The sequence below is a fragment of the Cololabis saira genome, chromosome 10 (assembly GCF_033807715.1).
Source record: "Cololabis saira isolate AMF1-May2022 chromosome 10, fColSai1.1, whole genome shotgun sequence".
Taxonomy (NCBI): Eukaryota; Metazoa; Chordata; class Actinopteri; order Beloniformes; family Belonidae; genus Cololabis; species Cololabis saira.
In genome coordinates, this window is record NC_084596.1 from 1,627,231 (window position 1) to 1,650,991 (window position 23,761).

At 49.8% G+C, this 23,761-nt stretch overlaps 1 protein-coding gene across 5 annotated transcripts; it reads left to right on the forward strand.

Annotated features, from left to right (window-relative positions):
• Nucleotides 1–800: 800 nt before the first annotated feature.
• Nucleotides 801–22,512, forward strand: tgs1 (trimethylguanosine synthase 1). 5 transcript variants are annotated; one of them, XM_061730919.1, is made up of 16 exons: nucleotides 801–1,043; nucleotides 5,426–5,487; nucleotides 5,677–5,813; nucleotides 5,906–6,017; nucleotides 7,395–7,475; nucleotides 9,323–9,763; nucleotides 9,848–9,965; nucleotides 10,072–10,143; nucleotides 10,920–11,073; nucleotides 11,395–11,716; nucleotides 12,326–12,490; nucleotides 12,772–12,918; nucleotides 13,029–13,245; nucleotides 13,869–13,947; nucleotides 22,120–22,212; nucleotides 22,245–22,512. In XM_061730919.1, the coding sequence occupies exons 1-16, from the start codon at nucleotides 940–942 to the stop codon at nucleotides 22,260–22,262; spliced, it is 2,322 nt and encodes a 773-aa protein (XP_061586903.1). In that variant the 5' UTR covers nucleotides 801–939; the 3' UTR covers nucleotides 22,263–22,512. The 5 variants fall into 5 exon arrangements, with proteins under 5 accessions (XP_061586903.1, XP_061586906.1, XP_061586902.1 ...); XM_061730922.1 differs by having other exon boundaries at nucleotides 11,407–11,445; nucleotides 11,500–11,716; nucleotides 22,120–22,512; XM_061730918.1 differs by having other exon boundaries at nucleotides 22,120–22,512.
• Nucleotides 22,513–23,761: the final 1,249 nt, after the last annotated feature.

Here is a 23,761-nt window from a genome sequence, read left to right on the forward strand (position 1 = left end):
TTTCTGGGGTACGTCCCAGGCTGGACCAGCTTCACCCTCCGAGATTTTCAGAGAAATCTGTCTGTTTGATCCCGGGTAACGGGCGATGTTCCCCGGAGCCATGCTGGGCGCCCGGCGTGGCTCCGGGGCCAGCGTTCAGCATCCGCCGGGTAGATCCGGCTTAAATAGTGCATAAATGTTATTTATATACAACTCATATTTTATTTTTTTAACAATAAAGTTTCCATTTGTGAAAATTCAGTGTTGTGATAATTTACAGGCTCGGGCTGGTCTGGCGGAGCAGGTTTATGCTCCTCCCCTGTTACACGTCATTCAGAGAGCCAATCAGCACAGAGCCTCATTATCATACCCCCCCCTTCCCTAAAAATGAGGCGCAGAAAAAGAGGTTAGAAGCGGTAAAACTAGTGACAGGGCCCACAGGCTGGATTTATGATTTATGTAGAAAAAACAAGCTTTAGATTGTTTTTAAGACATTCAAGGCCTGTTTAAAATATACATTAAATGCCATAATAGGTCTCCTTTAAGTCGAAATGTTGAGAAAAAAGTTGAAATTTCGAGAAAAAAGTTGAAATGTCGAGATTAAAAAGGAAAGGAAAAAGGAAGAAAAAAAGATTTAAAAAAGGAAAAAAGAAGAAAAAAAGAAAAAAAGGAAAAAAAAAGGTGAAACATTTTCGAAGAAGCTCCAGGAGCCACCAGGGCGGCGCTAGAGAGCCGCGGGTTGCTGATCCCCCGAGTTAGACGGTCGGAGCTTCGCCTTATTTTGAAAGGGCCAGACCGGAAGCCCCGGTGTTTCCCGTGTTTGAAGCTCCGCGCGTGTTTCCTGTTTCTGCTGCTGCTGCTGCTGCTGCTGCTGCTGCGGGTTCTAGCGGGTCCGAGGGTCCAGGGGTTCGAACCGGGGACCCTGACCTGGTCCGGGGGTCCGAGTGTTTCTGCTGAGTCATGATGCTGGAGCGCAGCTGCGTGAAGGTGGTCGCTGACGTCATCCTGAGCGCCAAGGCCGGCGGTGACGTCATCCACCTGCGCTGCTCCAGAGCCTTCGTCACGTGAGTTCAGTTTCACAATATAATAAAAATAGAAACACATTTTCTCATCAAAAAAACATATTTTACATAAACATGTTTTACATTAAAAACTGAAAAATAATTTTTCTGTTATTTTATTGTCTGAAAATGGTTCAAATGTTTTTATTTTGTTACTTGAAAAATTTTAAAAATGTTTTGTTGATGTGAAAATATGTTTCTGTATTTTTCTTATTTTTGTGAGGGGGGATATATATTGTTTTTCGGCACTACCTTGTTCTCTATAGCTGATATAACATGAATTACTCCTATGTGGGATCAATAAAGTTCTTAATTTTGCCATCTGAGAAAATTAAATGGAGGAGGAGACCTGGGGCCTGTACTACGAAGCAGGATTTGGGGTTAGCGAGGTAACTTCAGGTTTAACCCTGGGTTTTCAGGACTACGACGGTGGTTCACTTCTCACCGGGGTACATCGCCATGGTAACTTATGCTGAACCGCTAACCTGCTCCGGAGCAGGTTATGTTCGAGATACAGATCGCCGGGTGTAAAAGCACCGCCCACTGACCAATCAGCTCTCTTGGAAAATGGCATGCCCTTTCGAAGAGAATCCAGTGGAGCTCGGTGCGCGGATCGTGAGAGGATCCCTCCGAAGAGAATGCGTATTCAGGGACCACCAAAACCCCTTTGCTTTCCCTGATGAGTACCTGTATGAACGATCCAAAAAAAAAGGAAAAAAAGAAAAAAGAGGTGGAGGAGAAAATAAAAAATAAATCAATCAATGAATAAATAAAACAAATCATCACCCAAAATCCGATGTACAGTCAATCCAAAACTAATACCAATTAAATAAATAAATCAAGAAGAAATGAAAAAGAAGATGCATTTGTAAGGGGATAGCAAAAAAGGGATTTTCAATTTCGTCCCTCGAACATTCTGAGAAGTCACTTTAAAATACTAAATACCCCCCTCCTGAAAAAATAAAAAATTAAATAAAATAAATAAAAAAACCCAATTCTTTGGTACAGCATCAGCACAAGTTATCGGTCAACAACAATAGTTATAGAACCAATATATACAGGACTGTCTCAGAAAATTAGAATATTGTGATTTTCTGTAATGCAAACACAAAAACAAAAAAATGTCATACATTCTGGATTCATTACAAATCAACTGAAATATTGCAAGCCTTTTATTATTTTAATATTGCTGATCATGGTTTACAGTTTAAGATTAAGATTCCCAGAATATTCGAATATATGTTTATATCCCTATGAATTTACGCATTTATACAGTCAGCGATCTTTTGCCAGCTGTCTTTCCTGCATTTTGCAGCTGCAACTGTGTTGCTTTTTGCCTGTATTATATGCCTATACTCATCATATTTCCGTAAAATTATTGTTTGCTCTTCGCTACTGAAATAAGCGGCTCTGACAGCGGACTTCTCCATGCTTGCGATTGGTCATGCGCTGAAAACACTGCCCCTTTTATGTGCACGCGCTCATATCCAGATTGGAGAAACCTGGGTTGATATACCGAGTTGATAACCGCCGTCGTGTGACCGCTTAGCGTGATTGCAATTGTCCCGCTTAGTGAATCTGGATAAGGAAAAGATATCCTGGATATGTTGAACTTGCTTCGTAGTACAGGCCCCTGAGCTCAGTGCGGGGCCCTCCCGGGGTTGGTAGATGGAGCAATGCCCAGGACTGTTAGGTAGGAGCACTGGGTGATAAAATGGGGAAAAAAACGGGATAAAAATATTTTTAAAAAAAAAAGAAAAAAAAAGAAAGGTGCTTTATGAAAATAAGTCAATTTACTTGTATTAGTTTACAGCGCAGTCTTGAACATCCAATATGGCGGCGACGGTGACGTATCTCAGCAGCTCATCAAAACATCCGACCTCTCTGACGCTTTAATCCTGTAAAAACTCTGACCAATCTGTTTTTTGCGGTCCGAATGGCACGGATTGGTCAGAGGACCAGAGGATTGGCAGGAAGGAAAGAACCAATCAGATGCCTTCATTTTAAGTCCCGCCCCCCTCTGTCCCATGCGCGCTCTCGTCACGTCTCTCTGCTTCCAGCTGCCTCCAGCCCCCGTGTCCACTTCCCACGGGTCGTCCTCGGCTCAGAGTGTCCCAGTGTAGCCCCCAGCTCCTCCAGACCGACTAACGGCCACCGTGGCCTGACATTGGAGGGCCCCCCCCCACTCCCGGCTTCACCGCCGGCTCGCGGTCGGGCGGTCACATCGAATGTAATGGCTCGCCCTGCTAAAAAGGCTAAAAAAAGAAAGCCAAAGTGCGATTCTGCGGCGCAGGTTGTCCCATACTGGGGGTCTGCCACGGACCCCCAGTACGGCGTAGGTTACGCGGCGACGCGCACCATTCTGTGTTGGTGTAACCTGAACCATAAATCAGCTTCAGTGTGTCTCTGTCTGCTGTTCTGAACTTCTCTGTTTCTCATTTCACTGGGACGTCGGTCCCTCCGCCGAGACACAACTTTTGCAGTATGCGTTCATTGTTGTGTCTAAAAATGATGCGCAGTGGCCACCCAATCAGAAACGGCACAGATATTTTTTTTATATTTATAAAAAAATAAAATTATAAAAAAATAAAGGATCCCCATAACTTTGATGGGGTGGGCAGGACGCACGTTTGGGTGGACACAGCCCACCCCTGCCCCCCCTAAAACCGGCCTCGCTTACAGGTGAATGAGACATGGTGTAGTTTTGTTGAAAATGTCCTGGAAAACTCGACTCCTGCAAATGCGCGTTCCCCAAAGTTTGTGGGGGCGTGGCTTTGGACGGAGCGCTGACGGGAGGGGGAGGAGGGGGCGGGGCTTAGAGGAGGGGGCGTGGCTTTGGACGGAGCGCTGACGGGAGGGGGAGGAGGGGGCGGGGCTTTGGACGGAGCACTGACGGGAGGGGGAGGAGGGGGCGGGGCTTAGAGGAGGGGCGGGGCTTAGAGGAGGTGCCACTTTTAAATCTTGCTAGGTCTCCAAAATCAAGGACTATACCTTTTTAAATAGGCCGAGCCCAATTGATGGTATCACTACTCCCCCTAGTGGATGGAAGGCTGACCGAGCACAAGATAAACACATTGGTACAATAACACAAATGGCTCTTACACTATGTTTTAGGCTTTTCCTTTTTAGAGTTTTAGAGGAGACTATTGCCTCCCCCCTGGTTCCAGACTGGTTCCATCTTGGTTCCTGTTTGGTTTTAGAGGAGACTATTTCATCCTTATTCCCTAAAAAACAGTTTGAGAACTCCTTCATGAGATATTAGTAACGTGTTTTGGTGAAACACAGGCTCACTTTTCCAACATTAATATATAACTGTTCAAAGAGGCTGGTTCAATTCAATTTTATTTATATAGCGTCTAATACAACAGATGTCTCTAGACGCTTTCCAGAGATCCAGAACATGAACATAAACCCCTGAGCAATTATTACATAAACAATGGCAGGTAAAAACTCCCCTAGTGGGAGAAAAACCTTAAGCCAAACAGTGGCAAGAAAAACTCCTGCCGAAGGCCAGACTGGGAGGGTCGGGGGCGTCAGCAGCACAGCAGGCAGGTGGAAGCAGCAGCGGGATGACCGAGGATGGGGGGGACCCGGGACCGCAGGCCAGCATGCAGCTCCTGAAGCTCCGGCCTGCAAACATGCACAAAAGAGAAAAAAGGGGGGCCGGCACAAGAAACTACAGGAACGATGGACAAAAATGATAGCTATGAGATATTTATAATAAATAAAAATGGAAATGGAGAAGAGAGGCAGGGAAGAGGAGAGGAGAAGAAGGGTGAGAGGCACCGCCCAGCGGATCATGTCCCCCTGCAGCATAAGCCTATAGCAGCATATCTACCACCAAGCTATATTTGAGACTAACTATTATAGTCTTGTTCTATAGCTGCGACTATGACTACTGACTCTAACACACTAAAGTTTACACTACCTAGAGATTTACCAACACCAGCTAGAGGTTTACTAAACACTAACTATAGGCTTTACTAAACAGAAAGGTTTTAAGTTTAGTTTTAAAGGTGGAGGTGGTGTCAGCCTCCTTAACCCAGATTGGAAGTTGGTTCCATAGTAATGGTGCCTGATAGCAGAACGCCCGCCCTCCAAATCTACATTTAGATACTCTAGGAACTACGAGTAAACCTGCTCTCTGAGAGCGGAGAGCTCTGCCAGGAACATAAGGCACTATCAGGTCTTGTAAATACTGCGGAGCTAAGCCGTTTTGGGCTTTATATCAAGTAATATGCAAGTTCTAGGGGGCGGGGTTTACCGTTTTGGGGGTCCGTCCCTGAGGGGTGTGGCCTTTTTAGTTTCTGTCTGACGTTTGCAGACGTAACTGACGTTAGCAGAGACGTAACTGATGTTCTCTAACTCGTCTTCCTCTCTTCCAGGGACCGGGAACTTTACCGCTCCGATAACCGACTGCTGTTCTGGGAACCGGCCGGCGCCGCAGGTACCAGACGTGATGACATCACAGGGGGCGTGGCCCGGTCATGTCGTGATGACATCACAGGGGGCGTGGCCCGGTCATGTCGTGATGACATCACAGGGGGCGTGGCCCGGTCAGGGGGCGTGGCCCGGTCAGGGGGCGTGGCCCGGTCATGTGACGATGCTGAGGCTTTGTTTTCTCCCTGAACGACAGAAACAGACGAGGAGGAGGAGGAGGAAGAGGAGGATGAGGAGGAAGAGGAGGAGGAGGTCCTGGATGAAGAGGCCCAGCTAATGGCTAGCATGGGTCTCCCTGTCGCCTTCAGCAGCTCCTCGGACCGGAAGAGACGGGTGAGTCGGACCGGTTCCAGCTTGGTTCCATCTTGGTTCCTGCTACCTCAATGAAAGCAGGAACATAAAGATGTTGCTGGTTCCTCTAACAGGGGAAACCCGGCAGGTCCAGCAGGAAACCGGTCCCGGTCCTGGTCCCGGTCCTGGTCCCGTCCCTGGAGGAGGAAGACGGGGAGGAAGAACCGGCTCAGAATCAGAATAACGGTGAGAGATTTACGATCAATAATTGCAGACTTTTGTAAGAAATGAGACCAAGCAGGACTGGTTTACCTCAGGTAGACATGTAAATAAAAAGTTATAATTAAAGCTGCAAGCCGCGATGAACGGGCCCTCGTGCGTGCAATTTCCACCAATAATGGTCAAGGACTCAAAACTGAGTCCGATGACTCCACCATGACTGTGTTTCCAGCATCAATAACCTTTTAAAACCTGAATATCAGCAATAACCCGGTTACACGGCCATGTAAACACCAATAACCCGGTTACACGGCCACGTAAACACCAATAACCTGAATATGATCAATAACCCGGTTACACGGCCATGTAAACACCAATAACCTGAATATGATCAATAACCCGGTTACACGGCCACGTAAACACCAATAACCCGGTTACACGGCCATGTAAACACCAATAACCTGAATATGATCAATAACCCGGTTACACGGCCATGTAAACACCAATAACCTGAATATGATCAATAACCCGGTTACACGGCCATGTAAACACCAATAACTGAATATGATCAATAACCCGGTTACACGGCCATGTAAACACCAATAACTGAATATGATCAATAACCCGGTTACACGGCCATGTAAACACCAATAACTGAATATGATCAATAACCCGGTTACACGGCCATGTAAACACCAATAACCTGAATATGATCAATAACCCGGTTACACGGCCATGTAAACACCAATAACCTGAATATGATCAATAACCCGGTTACACGGCCATGTAAACACCAATAACCTGAATATGATCAATAACCCGGTTACACGGCCATGTAAACACCAATAACCCTGTTACACGGCCATGTAAACACCAATAACCTGAATATGATCAATAACCCGGTTACACGGCCATGTAAACACCAATAACCTGAATATGATCAATAACCCGGTTACACGGCCATGTAAACACCAATAACCCCTTAGAATAACCAGAAGTTCCTCTTTCTGCTGTAACTTTTGAATGGTTTGACATAGAGAGTCATGGGTGGTGTCATCGGACTCTGTATGGAGTCCTTGACCTTCATTGGTGAAAATTGATCCTTGTTCCACTTATTGATCCTTGATCCACATATTGATCCTTGTTCCACGTATTGATCCTTGTTCCACGTATTGATCCTTGTTCCACGTATTGATCCTTGTTCCACTTATTGATCCTTGTTCCACGTATTGATCCTTGTTCCACTTATTGATCCTTGATCCACGTATTGATCCTTGTTCCACTTATTGATCCTTGATCCACGTATTGATCCTTGTTCCACTTATTGATCCTTGTTCCACTTATTGATCCTTGTTCCACGTATTGATCCTTGTTCCACGTATTGATCATTGATTGTCTCTCCAGCAGAAGGGGGTGAGCAGGAATCTCAGAAAGACCTGGATCCTGCAGACGGACGTAAGGACGCCGGCTGGGAAACTTACTGGGGTGAGTAGATTCCTCTACTGACCTCTACTAGGGCTGGGCCATTTTGGACAAAAATAAAATCCAGATTTCTTTCTCTGAAAACCCGATTTTCGATTTTGATTTTGATTTTTTTTTTTGGTAAAACTACAAAAGACAATGGAATAAATTGTTTCAAATATTTTATCTTTATTTTTAAAGAAAAATAGCAAACACATTTCCCTACTGGGAATGACGTGCATTTGAAAGATCCTGTAAATCCTCCTTGAGTTTAGTAAAGTGACAACTTTTACAATTTTCTTGACCAAACAAAGACTAGACGAGCTCCGTCTGTAATGCAGCTGCAGAAAAGGAACATCCATTTTCTGATTTTCCTTTTTTTAACATCGACTTGATTAATAAATCCGATTTAGATTTAAAATCGATTAATCGCACAGCCCTAACCTCTACCGGTCCTGATCCTGGTGGAACCGCAGGTCTGGATTTCAATTCAATTCAATTTTATTTATATAGCGTCTAATACAACAGAGTTGTCTCTAGACGCTTTCCAAAGACCCAGAACATGAACATAACCCCCGAGCAGTTATTACATAAACAATGGCAGGTAAAAACTCCCCTTTAGGAGGAAGAAACCTTGAGCAGGACCAGGCTCATCAGGGGGGACCCTCCTGCCGAGGGCCAGACTGGTGGGTCAGGGACGGCAACAGCACAGCAGGCAGGTGGAAGCAGCAACGGGATGACCAGGGGTGGGGACCGCAGGCCAGCACGCAGCTCCCGAAGCTCCGGCCCAATCAGCAAGTCCCAGGTTGGGGTGCAGGGTCGGGGAAGGGTTGAAGGGAAAGGGTCAGGAAAAGACTTGTGCTCCGTAATGCAAGCTACAAGCCACCCACGACCACCTGCAGGTTCCGGTGTCCGGCAAAGGATGCTGCAACATGGACAAAAGAGAGAAAAGGGAGGAGAAGGGGGGGCCAGCACAAGAAACTACAGGAGCGACTCTGACACACTAAAGTTTACACTACCTAGAGATTTACCAACACCAGCTAGAGGTTTACTAAACACTAACTATAGGCTTTACTAAACAGAAATGTTTTAAGTTTAGTTTTAAAGGTGGAGGTGGTGTCAGCCTCCTTAACCCAGATTGGAAGTTGGTTCCATAGTAATGGTGCCTGATAGCAGAACGCCTGCCCTCCAAATCTACATTTAGATACTCTAGGAACTACGAGTAAACCTGCACTCTGAGAGCGGAGAGCTCTGCCAGGAACATAAGGCACTATCAGGTCTAATAATAATGCGGAGCTAAGCCGTTTTGGGCTTTATACGCAAGTAATAACATTTTAAATTGGATTCTGAATTTTACGGGTAACCAATCTGGACCCTGGTGGTCTGTAGAGGACCTGCAGGTCTGGACCTGGACCATAGTGGTCTGTAGAGGACCTGCAGGTCTGGATCTGGACTCTAGTGGTCTGTAGAGGACCTGCAGGTCTGGATCTGGACCCTAGTGGTCTGTAGAGGACCTGCAGGTCTGGATCTGGACCCTAGTGGTCTGTAGAGGACCTGCAGGTCTGGATCTGGACCCTAGTGGTCTGTAGAGGACCTGCAGGTCTGGATCTGGACTCTAGTGGTCTGTAGAGGACCTGCAGGTCTGGATCTGGACCCTAGTGGTCTGTAGAGGACCTGCAGGTCTGGATCTGGACCCTAGTGGTCTGTAGAGGACCTGCAGGTCTGGATCTGGACCCTAGTGGTCTGTAGAGGACCTGCAGGTCTGGATCTGGTCTCTAGTGGTCTGTAGAGGACCTGCAGGTCTGGATCTGGACCCTAGTGGTCTGTAGAGGACCTGGTCCAGACCTTCATCCTCCTCTTCCTGGTTCCAGCTCAGCACGGAGAGTCTCTTCTCTGGACCGGCTGGCTGGACAAACACCCGTCCACGTCGTCCTCCGAGGACCCGGCGGCTCCGTGGGACGACCCGGACTCCAGGGCCGCCTGGGACCGGCACGCTGAGGAGACCTACCGGTCCTACTGGGACCAGTACTGGTACTGGGCCGGCCAGGGCTGGACCGCCGCCCAGGGGGGGACCGGGGGAACCGGAGGAACCGGAGGAACCGGGGAGGCAGCGGGGACGGAGGGAATCGCCCCCAACGAGGATCTGAGCCGCGAGTTCGACCAGAGCTGCACCTTAGAGGAACCCTCGGGGGGTCTGGGGGACTCGGGGGGTCCGGCGGACTCGGGGGGACCCGTATGCGGTTCTGAGGATCCCCCTGGGGGGGGCGGGGAGGACAGACCACCTGACCCCCCCCAAACCTCCGGACAGACAGGTGAGAGCAGAGGACGGTGGGGGGTGACCTTTGACCCCGGGTCCTGCTGGCTAACGGCTAACGCTAGTTTCTGTCTGGACTCAGATCGGGGGACTCGGGTCCCGGAGCGGGTTGGGGGTTCTGGAACCAGCTCAGCAGGGAGGGAGGATGAGGAGGATGAAGGTGAAGACCAACCGGGGGGACGAGCCCGGGTCAAGCGCAGGTGAGTGTTAGCTCGTCCTCTGTTAGCATCTCAGCAGGAGACCTGAACCCAAACCTGGACCTGAACCCGGACCTGAACCCGGTCCGTCTCTTCTTTGTCTCCTCAGTCATGAACTGGATCTGGAAGAATCTCCTGAATTCTGGACTGAACTCGGGTTCAAGCGGCGGCTGCAGCCGCGGTACGTCGGAGCTATTTACTGGTGCTGGTTTGAGGGGGTTAGCGTTAGCGCTGCTGTGTTAGCGTTAGCTCTGCTGCATTAGCGTTAGACTCGCTGAGTTAGCTCTGCTTTGTTAGCATTAGCCCTGCTGCGTTAGCATTAGCCCTGCTGCGTTAGCATTAGCTCTGTTGCATTAGCCTTAGCTCTGCTTTGTTAGCATTAGCCCTGCTGCGTTAGTATTAGCTCTGCTGCGTTAGCATTAGCTCTGCTGCGTTAGCATTAGCCCTGCTGCGTTAATATTAGCTCTGCTGCGTTAGCATTAGCCCTGCTGCGTTAGTATTAGCTCTGCTGCGTTAGCATTAGCCCTGCTGCGTTAGTATTAGCTCTGGTGCGTTAGCATTAGCCCCGCTGCATTAGTATTAGCTCTGCTTTGTTAGCATTAGTTCTGCTGCATTAGCTCTAGTGAATTAGCATTAGCCCTTCTGCGTTAGCTCTGCTGCGTTAGCTCTAGTGAATTAGCATTAGCCCTTCTGCGTTAGCTCTGCTGCGTTAGTGGTCAGGGAACCTCCTGGTGTCCAGGATTCAGGGTCCTGAGGGGATCCTGAATCCTGGACACTCCAGAAACCTGCTAGGTGGACAGTCAGTCCACCGCCAGTCCAGTCCTGGTCCAGGTCCTGGTCCAGGTCCAGGTCCTGGTCCAGGTCCAGGTCCTGGTCCAGGTCCAGGTCCTGGTCCAGGTCCTGGTCCTGGTCCAGGTCCAGGTCCTCCTCCAGACTCCAGACTGGTGTTTCCTGCAGGTTTGATGCCATGCTAACCTTCAGAAGCTCCTCGCGGCCGACGCCGCGGCACCGGAACAAGATGGCCGCCAGAAACCGACACACCCGGTTCCCAGACGAGGACGGAGACGGAGACGCCGCTCCCCAACTGCCGAGCCGCTCCTGCCTCCACAAGGTAAGTCTCTTGGCGCCATGGCCGAAACCCAACAGGAAGTCGGCCATTTTGAATGAATCGTGTAATTTTGGCGCAATTTATGCCATTTCTTCAGCAGTTAATTCAGCCCGAACCGTAACGTGCACCCAGGTGTGTTATACATAAAAATGTGCGTCTCCATCCTGCGACGACGCGCATTACTTTTCTCTATCAAAAGTGGTACTGTGGCGACGCTAGACGCCAAAAAGCGCGCCCCCCCTTCATCTGATTGGTCCATATTTGATAGTTCCTACTTTGTGCCAGAACTTTTGAATGGTTTGATGTGAATTACACCAATCAGAGTTTGTCTTTCAGGTCCAGAGTTTCCTCCAGAAGGTCCAGGAGGACCAGAACCTGGACCCGGGTCCAGGAGACCAGAACCTGGACCCGGGTCCAGGAGACCAGAACCTGGACCCGGGTCCAGGAGACCAGAACCTGGACCTGGAGACTGGGACGGGGACAGGAACCGGGGAGCCTCCTGAAGACGGCGGTTCAGGTTCAGGTTCAGGTTCTGGATCCGGTCCGGATGAAGCCGTCTCCCTGGACGGGGGACGAGGGCCGTCGCCCGGACGACCGCTGACACGCCCGTCCATACCGGACTTCCTGCAGGAGGACACGCCCCCAGGTCTGTCCCGCGTGCTGGTTGGTGGTTGTTAGGACCGGTTAGGTTAGGACCCAAGAGGAGTCCCGTAGGAGTCCTGTACGTGTCCCGTAGGAGTCCCGTAGGAGTCCCGTACGTGTCCCAAAGGAGTCCCCGTAGGTGTCCCGTAGGTGTCCCAAAGGAGTCCCGTAGGAGTCCCGTACGTGTCCCGTACGAGTCCTGTGGGTGTCCCGTGGGTGTCCCGTAGGAGTCCCGTAGGTGTCCCGTACGTGTCCCGTAGGAGTCCCGTACGTGTCCCGTACGTGTCCCGTACGTGTCCCGTAGGAGTCCCGTACGTGTCCCGTACGTGTCCCGTACGTGTCCCGTAGGAGTCCCGTACGTGTCCCGTACGTGTCCCGTACGTGTCCCGTACGTGTCCCGTACGTGTCCCGTACGTGTCCCGTAGGAGTCCCGTAGGAGTCCCGTACGTGTCCCGTACATGTCCCGTACATGTCCCGTACATGTCCCGTAGGAGTCCCGTAGGAGTCCCGTACGTGTCCCGTACGTGTCCCGTAGGAGTCCCGTAGGAGTCCCGTACATGTCCCGTTGCGGTCGGACCGAGTCTCAGGATGTTTCTGTTTCTCTCTCTCGTAGAGAGGAGCGAGCGGCGGGTGAAGAAGCAGAAGAGGAAGAGGAGGAAGAGGAAGACGCAGCAGGAAGTGCCGGCGGAGATGGCGGCCGACGGCGAGTTGCTCAAGTACTGGGCCCAGCGGTACCGGCTGTTCTCCCGGTACGACGAGGGCGTCCGGCTGGACCGAGGTCAGTCTGGGACACACGGAACCTGGTTCTGGAGGCTAGCCGGCTAACCAGCTAACCGGCTAACCAGCTAACTTGCTAACCACACGGAACCTGGTTCTGGAGGCTAGCCGGCTAACCGGCTAACCAGCTAACCTGCTAACCACACGGAACCTGGTTCTGGAGGCTAGCCGGCTAACCAGCTAACCTGCTAACCACACGGAACCTGGTTTTGGAGGCTAGCCATTATTATTAAGAATAATAATTCAAAATAAAATTATAATAAATCCCCCCCTCTCTTCCAGAGGGCTGGTTCTCCGTGACTCCGGAGCGGATCGCCGAGCACATCGCCCTCCGGGTGGCGAGGAGTCGCCCAGAAACCCAGCTGGTGGTGGACGCTTTCTGTGGAGTCGGAGGGAACGCCATCCAGTTCGCCCTGGCCGGGAGCACAGGTGAGAACCAGAGACCGGGTACCGGGGGCACCGGGTACCAGGGTCCTGGTTCCAGGTCCAGGTCCTGGTTCCAGGTCCAGGTCCAGGTCTGACCCTCCTCTCTCTCCCAGTCGTAGCGGTCGACATCGACCCGGTCCGGCTGGAAATGGCTCGCCACAACGCCGCCGTCTACGGGGTTTCCCAGCGGATCCACTTCCTGCAGGGGGACTTCCTGCAGCTGGCCCCCCGTCTCCGTGGCGACGTGGTCTTCCTGTCACCCCCCTGGGGGGGGCCGGACTACCTGGGGGCCGAGGTGTTCGACCTGCAGACCATGATGGAGCCGGACGGATATCCTTTACTGGTGCATCATGGGATATGTTGAATGTGCTAATTCCTGTTTTTCAATGCGCCACTTCCTGTTTTTGAATGCGCCACTTCCCGTTTTTCAATGCGCCACTTCCCGTTTTTCAATGCGCCACTTCCCGTTTTTCAATGCGCCACTTCCTGTTTTTGAATGCTCCACTTCCTGTTTTTGAATGTGCCGCTTCCCGTTTTTGAATGTGCCGCTTCCCGTTTTTGAATGTGCCGCTTCCCGTTTTTGAATGTGCCGCTTCCCGTTTTTGAATGCTCCACTTCCCGTTTTTGAATGCGCCACTTCCCGTTTTTGAATGCGCCACTTCCCGTTTTTGAATGCGCCACTTCCCGTTTTTGAATGCGCCACTTCCCGTTTTTGAATGCCCTGCTTCCTGTTTTTGAATGCGCCACTTCCCGTTTTTGAATGCGCCACTTCCCCGTTTTTGAATGCGCCACTTCCCCGTTTTTGAATGCGCCACTTCCCCGTTTTTGAATGCGCCACTTCCCGTTTTTGAATGCGTCACTTCCTGTTTTTCAATGCGCCACTTCCGGTTTTTCAATGCGCCACTTCCGGTTTTTCAATGCGCCACTTCCTGTTCGTTCCTTGACTGCGACACGCTGCAGATTTTCAATCTGGCCAAAAAAATCTCAGACGACATCGTTTACTTCCTGCCGCGCAACGCAGACATGGATCAGGTGAGTACTAGTACCACCATAGTACCACCATAGTACCACCATGGGACCACCAGAGTACCACCATAGTGCCACCATAGTACCACCATAGTACTAACATGGTACTGCCATAGTGCCACCATAGTACCACCATAGTACCACTATACTACTACCATAGTGCCACCATATTACCACCATAGTACCACTATACTACTACCCTAGTGCCACCATAGTACCACCATAGTACTAACATGGTACTACCATAGTACCACCATAGTACCACCATAGTGCCACCATAGTGCCACCAGAATACCACCATAGTACCACTATACTACTACCCTAGTGCCACCAGGGTACCACCAGAGTGCCACCATAGTACCATCATAGTACCATCATAGTACCACCATAGTACCACCATAATGCCACCATAGTACCACCATAGTACCACCATAGTGCCACCATAATGCCACCATAGTACCACCATAGTACCACCATGGTACCACCATAGTGCCACCATGGTACCACCAATGTACCACCAAAGTACCACCATAGTACCACCATAGTGCCACCATAGTACCACCATAGTACCACTATACTACCACTATACTACCACCATAGTACCACCAGAGTACCACCATAGTGCCACCATAGTACCACCATAGTACCACCATGGTACCACCATAGTGCCACCATGGTACCACCAATGTACCACCAAAGTACCACCATAGTACCACCATAGTGCCACCATAGTACCACCATAGTACCACTATACTACCACCATAATACCACCAGAGTACCACCATAGTACCACCAGAGTACCACTATACTACTACCCTAGTGCCACCAGGGTACCACCATGGTGCCACCATGGTACCACCATAGTACCACCATAGTACCACCATAGTGCCACCATAGTGCCACCATAGTACCACCATAGTACCACTATACTACTACCACCATAGTACCACCATAGTACCACTATACTACCACCATAGTACCGCCAGAGTGCCACCATAGTACCACCAGAGTACCACTATACTACTACCCTAGTGCCACCAGGGTACCACCATGGTGCCACCATGGTACCACCATAGTGCCACCATAGTGCCACCATAGTGCCACCAGGGTACCACCATAGTACCACCATAGTACCACCATAGTGCCACCATAGTGCCACCATAGTACCACCATGGTACCACCATAGTACCACCATAGTACCACCATAGTACCACCATAGTGCCACCATAATGCCACCATAGTACCACCATAGTGCCACCATAGTGCCACCATGGTACCACCATAGTGCCACCATAGTACCACCATAGTGCCACCAGGGTACCACCATAGTACCACCATAGTACCACCATAGTGCCACCATAGTGCCACCATAGTGCCACCATAGTACCACCATAGTGCCACCATAGTGCCACCATAGTACCACCATAGTGTCACCATGGTACCACCATAATACCACCATAGTGCCACCATAGTACCACCATAGTACCACCATAGTGCCACCATAGTACCACCAGAGTACCACTATACTACTACCCTAGTGCCACCAGGGTACCACCATGGTGCCACCATGGTACCACCATAGTACCACCATAGTACCACCCTAGTGCCACCATAGTACCACCATAGTACCACTATACTACTACCACCATAGTACCACCATAGTACCACTATACTACCACCATAGTACCACCAGAGTACCACCATAGTGCCACCATAGTACCACCAGAGTACCACTATACTACTACCCTAGTGCCACCAGGGTACCACCAGGGTACCACCATGGTGCCACCATGGTACCACCATAGTACCACCAAAGTGCCACCATAGTGCCACCATAGTGCCACCATAGTACCATCATAGTACCACCATAGTACCACCATAGTGCCACCATAGTGCCACCATAGTGCCACCATAGTACCACCATAGTACCACCATAGTACCACCATAGTGCCACCATAATGCCACCATAGTACCACCATAGTGCCACCATAGTGCCACCATGGTACCACCATAGTGCCACCATAGTGCCACCATAGTGCCACCATAGTGCCACCATAGTACCACCATGGTACCACCATAGTACCACCATAGTACCACCATAGTACCACCATAGTGCCACCATAATGCCACCATAGTACCACCATAGTGCCACCATAGTGCCACCATGGTACCACCATAGTGCCACCATAGTGCCACCATAGTACCACCATAGTGCCACCAGGGTACCACCATAGTACCACCATAGTACCACCATAGTGCCACCATAGTGCCACCATAGTGCCACCATAGTACCACCATAGTGCCACCATAGTACCACCATAGTGTCACCATGGTACCACCATAATACCACCATAGTGCCACCATAGTACCACCATAGTACCACCATGGTACCACCATGGTACCACCATAGTACCACCATAGTGCCACCATAGTGCCACCACAGTACCACCATACTGCCACCATAGTGCCACCATGGTACCACCATAGTGCCACCACAGTACCACCATACTGCCACCATAGTGCCACCATAGTGCCACCATAGTACCACCATAGTACCACCATAGTACCACCATAGTGCCACCATAATGCCACCATAGTACCACCATAGTGCCACCATAGTGCCACCATGGTACCACCATAGTACCACCATGGTACCACCATAGTACCACCATAGTGCCACCATAGTGCCACCATAGTACCACCATGGTACCACCATAGTACCACCATAGTACCACCATAGTACCACCATAGTGCCACCATAATGCCACCATAGTACCACCATAGTGCCACCATGGTACCACCATAGTGCCACCATAGTGCCACCATAGTACCACCATAGTACCACCATAGTACCACTATACTACTACCACCATAGTACCACCATAGTACCACTATACTACCACCATAGTACCACCAGAGTGCCACCATAGTACCACCAGAGTACCACTATACTACTACCCTAGTGCCACCAGGGTACCACCATGGTGCCACCATGGTACCACCATAGTGCCACCATAGTGCCACCATAGTGCCACCAGGGTACCACCATAGTACCACCATAGTACCACCATAGTGCCACCATAGTGCCACCATAGTACCACCATGGTACCACCATAGTACCACCATAGTACCACCATAGTACCACCATAGTGCCACCATAATGCCACCATAGTGCCACCATAGTGCCACCATGGTACCACCATAGTGCCACCATAGTACCACCATAGTGCCACCAGGGTACCACCATAGTACCACCATAGTACCACCATAGTGCCACCATAGTGCCACCATAGTGCCACCATAGTACCACCATAGTGCCACCATAGTGCCACCATAGTACCACCATAGTGTCACCATGGTACCACCATAATACCACCATAGTGCCACCATAGTACCACCATAGTACCACCATAGTGCCACCATAGTACCACCAGAGTACCACTATACTACCACTATATGGTACCACCATAGTACCACCAAAGTGCCACCATAGTGCCACCATAGTGCCACCATAGTACCATCATAGTACCACCATAGTACCACCATAGTGCCACCATAGTGCCACCATAGTGCCACCATAGTACCACCATAGTACCACCATAGTACCACCATAGTGCCACCATAATGCCACCATAGTGCCACCATAGTGCCACCATGGTACCACCATAGTGCCACCATAGTGCCACCATAGTGCCACCATAGTGCCACCAGGGTACCACCATAGTACCACCATAGTGCCACCATAGTGCCACCATAGTACCACCATGGTACCACCATAGTACCACCATAGTACCACCATAGTACCACCATAGTGCCACCATAATGCCACCATAGTACCACCATAGTGCCACCATAGTGCCACCATGGTACCACCATAGTGCCACCATAGTGCCACCATAGTACCACCATAGTGCCACCAGGGTACCACCATAGTACCACCATAGTACCACCATAGTGCCACCATAGTGCCACCATAGTGCCACCATAGTACCACCATAGTGCCACCATAGTACCACCATAGTGTCACCATGGTACCACCATAATACCACCATAGTGCCACCATAGTACCACCATAGTACCACCATGGTACCACCATAGTACCACCATAGTGCCACCATAGTGCCACCACAGTACCACCATACTGCCACCATAGTGCCACCATAGTGCCACCATGGTACCACCATAGTGCCACCACAGTACCACCATACTGCCACCATAGTGCCACCATAGTACCACCATAGTACCACCATAGTACCACCATAGTGCCACCATAGTACCACCATAGTACCACCATAGTGCCACCATAGTGCCACCATAGTACCACCATGGTACCACCATAGTACCACCATAGTACCACCATAATGCCACCATAGTACCACCATAGTGCCACCATAGTGCCACCATGGTACCACCATAGTGCCACCATAGTGCCACCATAGTGCCACCATAGTGCCACCAGGGTACCACCATAGTACCACCATAGTACCACCATAGTACCACCATAGTGCCACCATAGTGCCACCATAGTACCACCATAGTGCCACCATAGTGTCACCATGGTACCACCATGGTACCACCATAATACCACCATAGTGCCACCATAGTGCCCCCATAGTGCCCCCATAGTGCCACCATGGTACCACCATAGTACCACCATGGTACCACCATAGTACCACCATAGTGCCACCATAGTGCCACCATGGTACCACCATAGTACCACCATGGTACCACCATAGTACCACCATAGTGCCACCATAGTGCCACCACAGTACCACCATACTGCCACCATAGTGCCACCATAGTGCCACCATGGTACCACCATAGTGCCACCACAGTACCACCATACTGCCACCATAGTGCCACCATAGTGCCACCACAGTACCACCATAGTACCACCATAGTGCCACCATAATGCCACCATAGTACCACCATAGTGCCACCATAGTGCCACCATGGTACCACCATAGTGCTACCATAGTGCCACCATAGTACCACCATAGTGCCACCAGGGTACCACCATGGTACCACCATAGTGCCACCATAGTGTCACCATAGTGCCACCATAGTGCCACCAGGGTACCACCATAGTACCACCATAGTACCACCATAGTGCCACCATAGTACCACCATGGTACCACCATAGTACCACCATAGTACCACCATAGTACCACCATAGTGCCACCATAATGCCACCATAGTACCACCATAGTGCCACCATAGTGCCACCATGGTACCACCATAGTGTCACCATGGTACCACCATAATACCACCATAGTGCCACCATAGTACCACCATAGTACCACCATGGTACCACCATAGTACCACCATAATGCCACCATAGTACCACCATAGTGCCACCATAGTGCCACCATGGTACCACCATAGTGCCACCATAGTGCCACCATAGTGCCACCATAGTGCCACCAGGGTACCACCATAGTACCACCATAGTACCACCATAGTACCACCATAGTGCCACCATAGTGCCACCATAGTACCACCATAGTGCCACCATAGTGTCACCATGGTACCACCATGGTACCACCATAATACCACCATAGTGCCACCATAGTGCCCCCATAGTGCCCCCATAGTGCCACCATGGTACCACCATAGTACCACCATGGTACCACCATAGTACCACCATAGTGCCACCATAGTGCCACCATGGTACCACCATAGTACCACCATGGTACCACCATAGTACCACCATAGTGCCACCATAGTGCCACCACAGTACCACCATACTGCCACCATAGTGCCACCATAGTGCCACCATGGTACCACCATAGTGCCACCACAGTACCACCATACTGCCACCATAGTGCCACCATAGTGCCACCACAGTACCACCATAGTACCACCATAGTGCCACCATAATGCCACCATAGTACCACCATAGTGCCACCATAGTGCCACCATGGTACCACCATAGTGCTACCATAGTGCCACCATAGTACCACCATAGTGCCACCAGGGTACCACCATGGTACCACCATAGTGCCACCATAGTGTCACCATAGTGCCACCATAGTGCCACCAGGGTACCACCATAGTACCACCATAGTGCCACCATAGTACCACCATGGTACCACCATAGTACCACCATAGTACCACCATAGTACCACCATAGTGCCACCATAATGCCACCATAGTACCACCATAGTGCCACCATAGTGCCACCATGGTACCACCATAGTGTCACCATGGTACCACCATAATACCACCATAGTGCCACCATAGTACCACCATAGTACCACCATGGTACCACCATAGTACCACCATAGTGCCACCATAGTGCCACCACAGTACCACCATACTGCCACCATAGTGCCACCATAGTGCCACCATGGTACCACCATAGTGCCACCACAGTACCACCATACTGCCACCATAGTGCCACCATAGTACCACCATAGTACCACCATAGTACCACCATAGTACCACCATAGTGCCACCATAGTACCACCATAGTACCACCATAGTGCCACCATAGTGCCACCATAGTACCACCATGGTACCACCATAGTACCACCATAGTACCACCATAATGCCACCATAGTACCACCATAGTGCCACCATAGTGCCACCATGGTACCACCATAGTGCCACCATAGTGCCACCATAGTGCCACCATAGTGCCACCAGGGTACCACCATAGTACCACCATAGTACCACCATAGTACCACCATAGTGCCACCATAGTGCCACCATAGTGCCACCATAGTACCACCATAGTGCCACCATAGTGTCACCATGGTACCACCATGGTACCACCATAATACCACCATAGTGCCACCATAGTGCCCCCATAGTGCCCCCATAGTGCCACCATGGTACCACCATAGTACCACCATGGTACCACCATAGTACCACCATAGTGCCACCATAGTGCCACCATGGTACCACCATAGTACCACCATGGTACCACCATAGTACCACCATAGTGCCACCATAGTGCCACCACAGTACCACCATACTGCCACCATAGTGCCACCATAGTGCCACCATGGTACCACCATAGTGCCACCACAGTACCACCATACTGCCACCATAGTGCCACCATAGTGCCACCACAGTACCACCATAGTACCACCATAGTGCCACCATAATGCCACCATAGTACCACCATAGTGCCACCATAGTGCCACCATGGTACCACCATAGTGCTACCATAGTGCCACCATAGTACCACCATAGTGCCACCAGGGTACCACCATGGTACCACCATAGTGCCACCATAGTGTCACCATAGTGCCACCATAGTGCCACCAGGGTACCACCATAGTACCACCATAGTGCCACCATAGTACCACCATGGTACCACCATAGTACCACCATAGTACCACCATAGTACCACCATAGTGCCACCATAATGCCACCATAGTACCACCATAGTGCCACCATAGTGCCACCATGGTACCACCATAGTGCCACCATAGTGCCACCATAGTACCACCATAGTGCCACCAGGGTACCACCATAGTACCACCATAGTACCACCATAGTGCCACCATAGTGCCACCATAGTGCCACCATAGTACCACCATAGTGCCACCATAGTACCACCATAGTGTCACCATGGTACCACCATAATGCCACCATAGTGCCACCATAGTACCACCATAGTACCACCGTGGTACCACCATGGTACCACCATGGTACCACCATAGTACCACCATAGTGCCACCATGGTACCACCATAGTGCCACCACAGTACCACCATACTGCCACCATAGTGCCACCATAGTGCCACCATAGTACCACCATAGTAGTACCATTGTACCACCATAGTACCACCATAGTACCACCATAGTGCCACCATAGTGCCACCATAGTGCCACCATGGTACCACCATAGTACCACCATAGTAACAAATAATGATAATTGTTATTGAAAAAAGTTATAAATTAAAAATAATGAAAAAAAATTATTATTAAAAAAATATAAATAAATTATAATTGTAAAATAATATAAAAAATAAAAAAATAACATGATTATTATTAAAAATGATAATTGCTATAAAAATATAATTATTAAAAAATACCACCAGCAACCGCAGGTCCGGACCCAGACCCTGGTTCTGGTCCTGGTCCTGGTTCTGGACCTGGTTTTGGTCCTGGTTCTGGTCCTGGTCCTGGTCCTGGTTCTGGTTGTAATTCCGTGTCTCTCCACCAGGTGGCGGCGCTGGCCGGTCCGGGTGGGAAGGTGGAGGTGGAGCAGAACCTGCTGAACAACAAGCTGAAGACGATCTGCGCCTACTACGGAAACCTGGTCCAGTCGGACTAAACCTGGTCCAGAACCTGGTCCAGTCGGACTAAACCTGGTCCAGTCGGACTAAACCTGGTCCAGAACCTGGTCCAGAACCTGGTCCAGAACCTGGTCCAGAACCTGGTCCAGTCGGACTAAACCTGGTCCAGTCGGACTAAACCTGGTCCAGAACCTGGTCCAGAACCTGGTCCAGTCGGACAGACGGACCTGAAAACTGACCTTTTTTTTATTGGATTTTATGTTTTTCTACCTTTTTTAAATTGTGAATGTTTGTGGATCTAATAAAGATTTTAGGATGTCGTTGTTGGTCTGGTTTTAAATCATTGATCAGACCTTTATAGGTGAATGTTGCCACCAATAACTCGCTATAGCTATAACTAGCTATATAGTTATAACTATCTATATAGATATACATGTCCCAATTTGTTTGCAGTGGTTTTTGAAAACCTTTTGTCCATAACTAATAAAAAAATTAGGAAAATCCTCTCGCAGAGTGATGCAGAAAAACTAGTTCATGCGTTTGTATCTTCTAGACTGGATTACTGTAATGTGTTGTTAGCAGGATGTCCAAGTAATTTGCTGAATAGGCTCCAGCTGATCCAAAATGCAGCAGCACGAGTACTGACAGGAATCAGCAGGAGAGACCACGTCTCTCCAGTGTTAGCGTCGCTCCATTGGCTACCGGTAAAATTCAGAATCCAATTTAAAATTGTATTACTTGCATATAAAGCCCAAAACAGCTTAGCTCCGCAGTATTTGCATGACCTGATAGTGCCTTATGTTCCTGGCAGAGCTCTTCTTTCTCAGAGTGCAGGTTTACTCGTAGTTCCTAGAGTATCTAAATGTAGATTTGGAGGGCGGGCGTTCTGCTATCAGGCACCATTACTATGGAACCAACTTCCAATCTGGGTTAAGGAGGCTGACACCACCTCCACCTTTAAAACTAAACTTAAAACCTTTCTGTTTAGTAAAGGTATAGTTAGTGTTTAGTAAACATCTAGCTGGTGTTGGTAAATCTCTAGGTAGTGTAAACTCTAGTGTGTTAGAGTCAGTAGTCATACTTGCAGCTATAGAACAAGACTATAATAGTTAGTCTCAAATATAGCTAGGTGGTAGATATGCTGCTATAGGCCTATGCTGCAGGGGGGACCGACATGATCCACTGGGCGGTGCCTCTCACCCTTCTTCTCCTCTCCTCTTCCCTTCCTCTCTTCTCCATTTCCATTTTTATTTATTATAAATATCTCATAGCTATCATTTTTGTCCATCGTTCCTGTAGTTTCTTGTGCCGGCCCCCCTTTTTTCTCTTTTATGCATGTTTGCAGGCCGGAGCCTCAGGAGCTGCGTGCTGGCCTGTGTTCCCGGCCCCCCCCCCATCCCCGGTCATCCCGTTGCTGCTTCCACCTGCCTAATGTTGGAATCTCTCCAGGAAAAAGAGCAGCGACTCGTTTCCAGGAGAAAACACTTTATTTCACGTGGGGCCCCTGAGGGCCGGGTGGGACGGGACCATGATTACAGGATAGTTACAGGATAATTAATTACAGGATAG

Coding starts and splice junctions, on each gene's coding strand:
- tgs1 (XM_061730918.1), top strand. CDS start 940: ATGATGCTGGAGCGCAGCTGCGTGAAGGTGGTCGCTGACGTCATCCTG. Junction 11,717..12,325: donor GCAGGAGGACACGCCCCCAG/GTCTGTCCCGCG, acceptor TCTCTCTCGTAG/AGAGGAGCGAGCGGCGGGTG. Junction 13,948..22,119: donor GCAACGCAGACATGGATCAG/GTGAGTACTAGT, acceptor TCTCTCCACCAG/GTGGCGGCGCTGGCCGGTCC.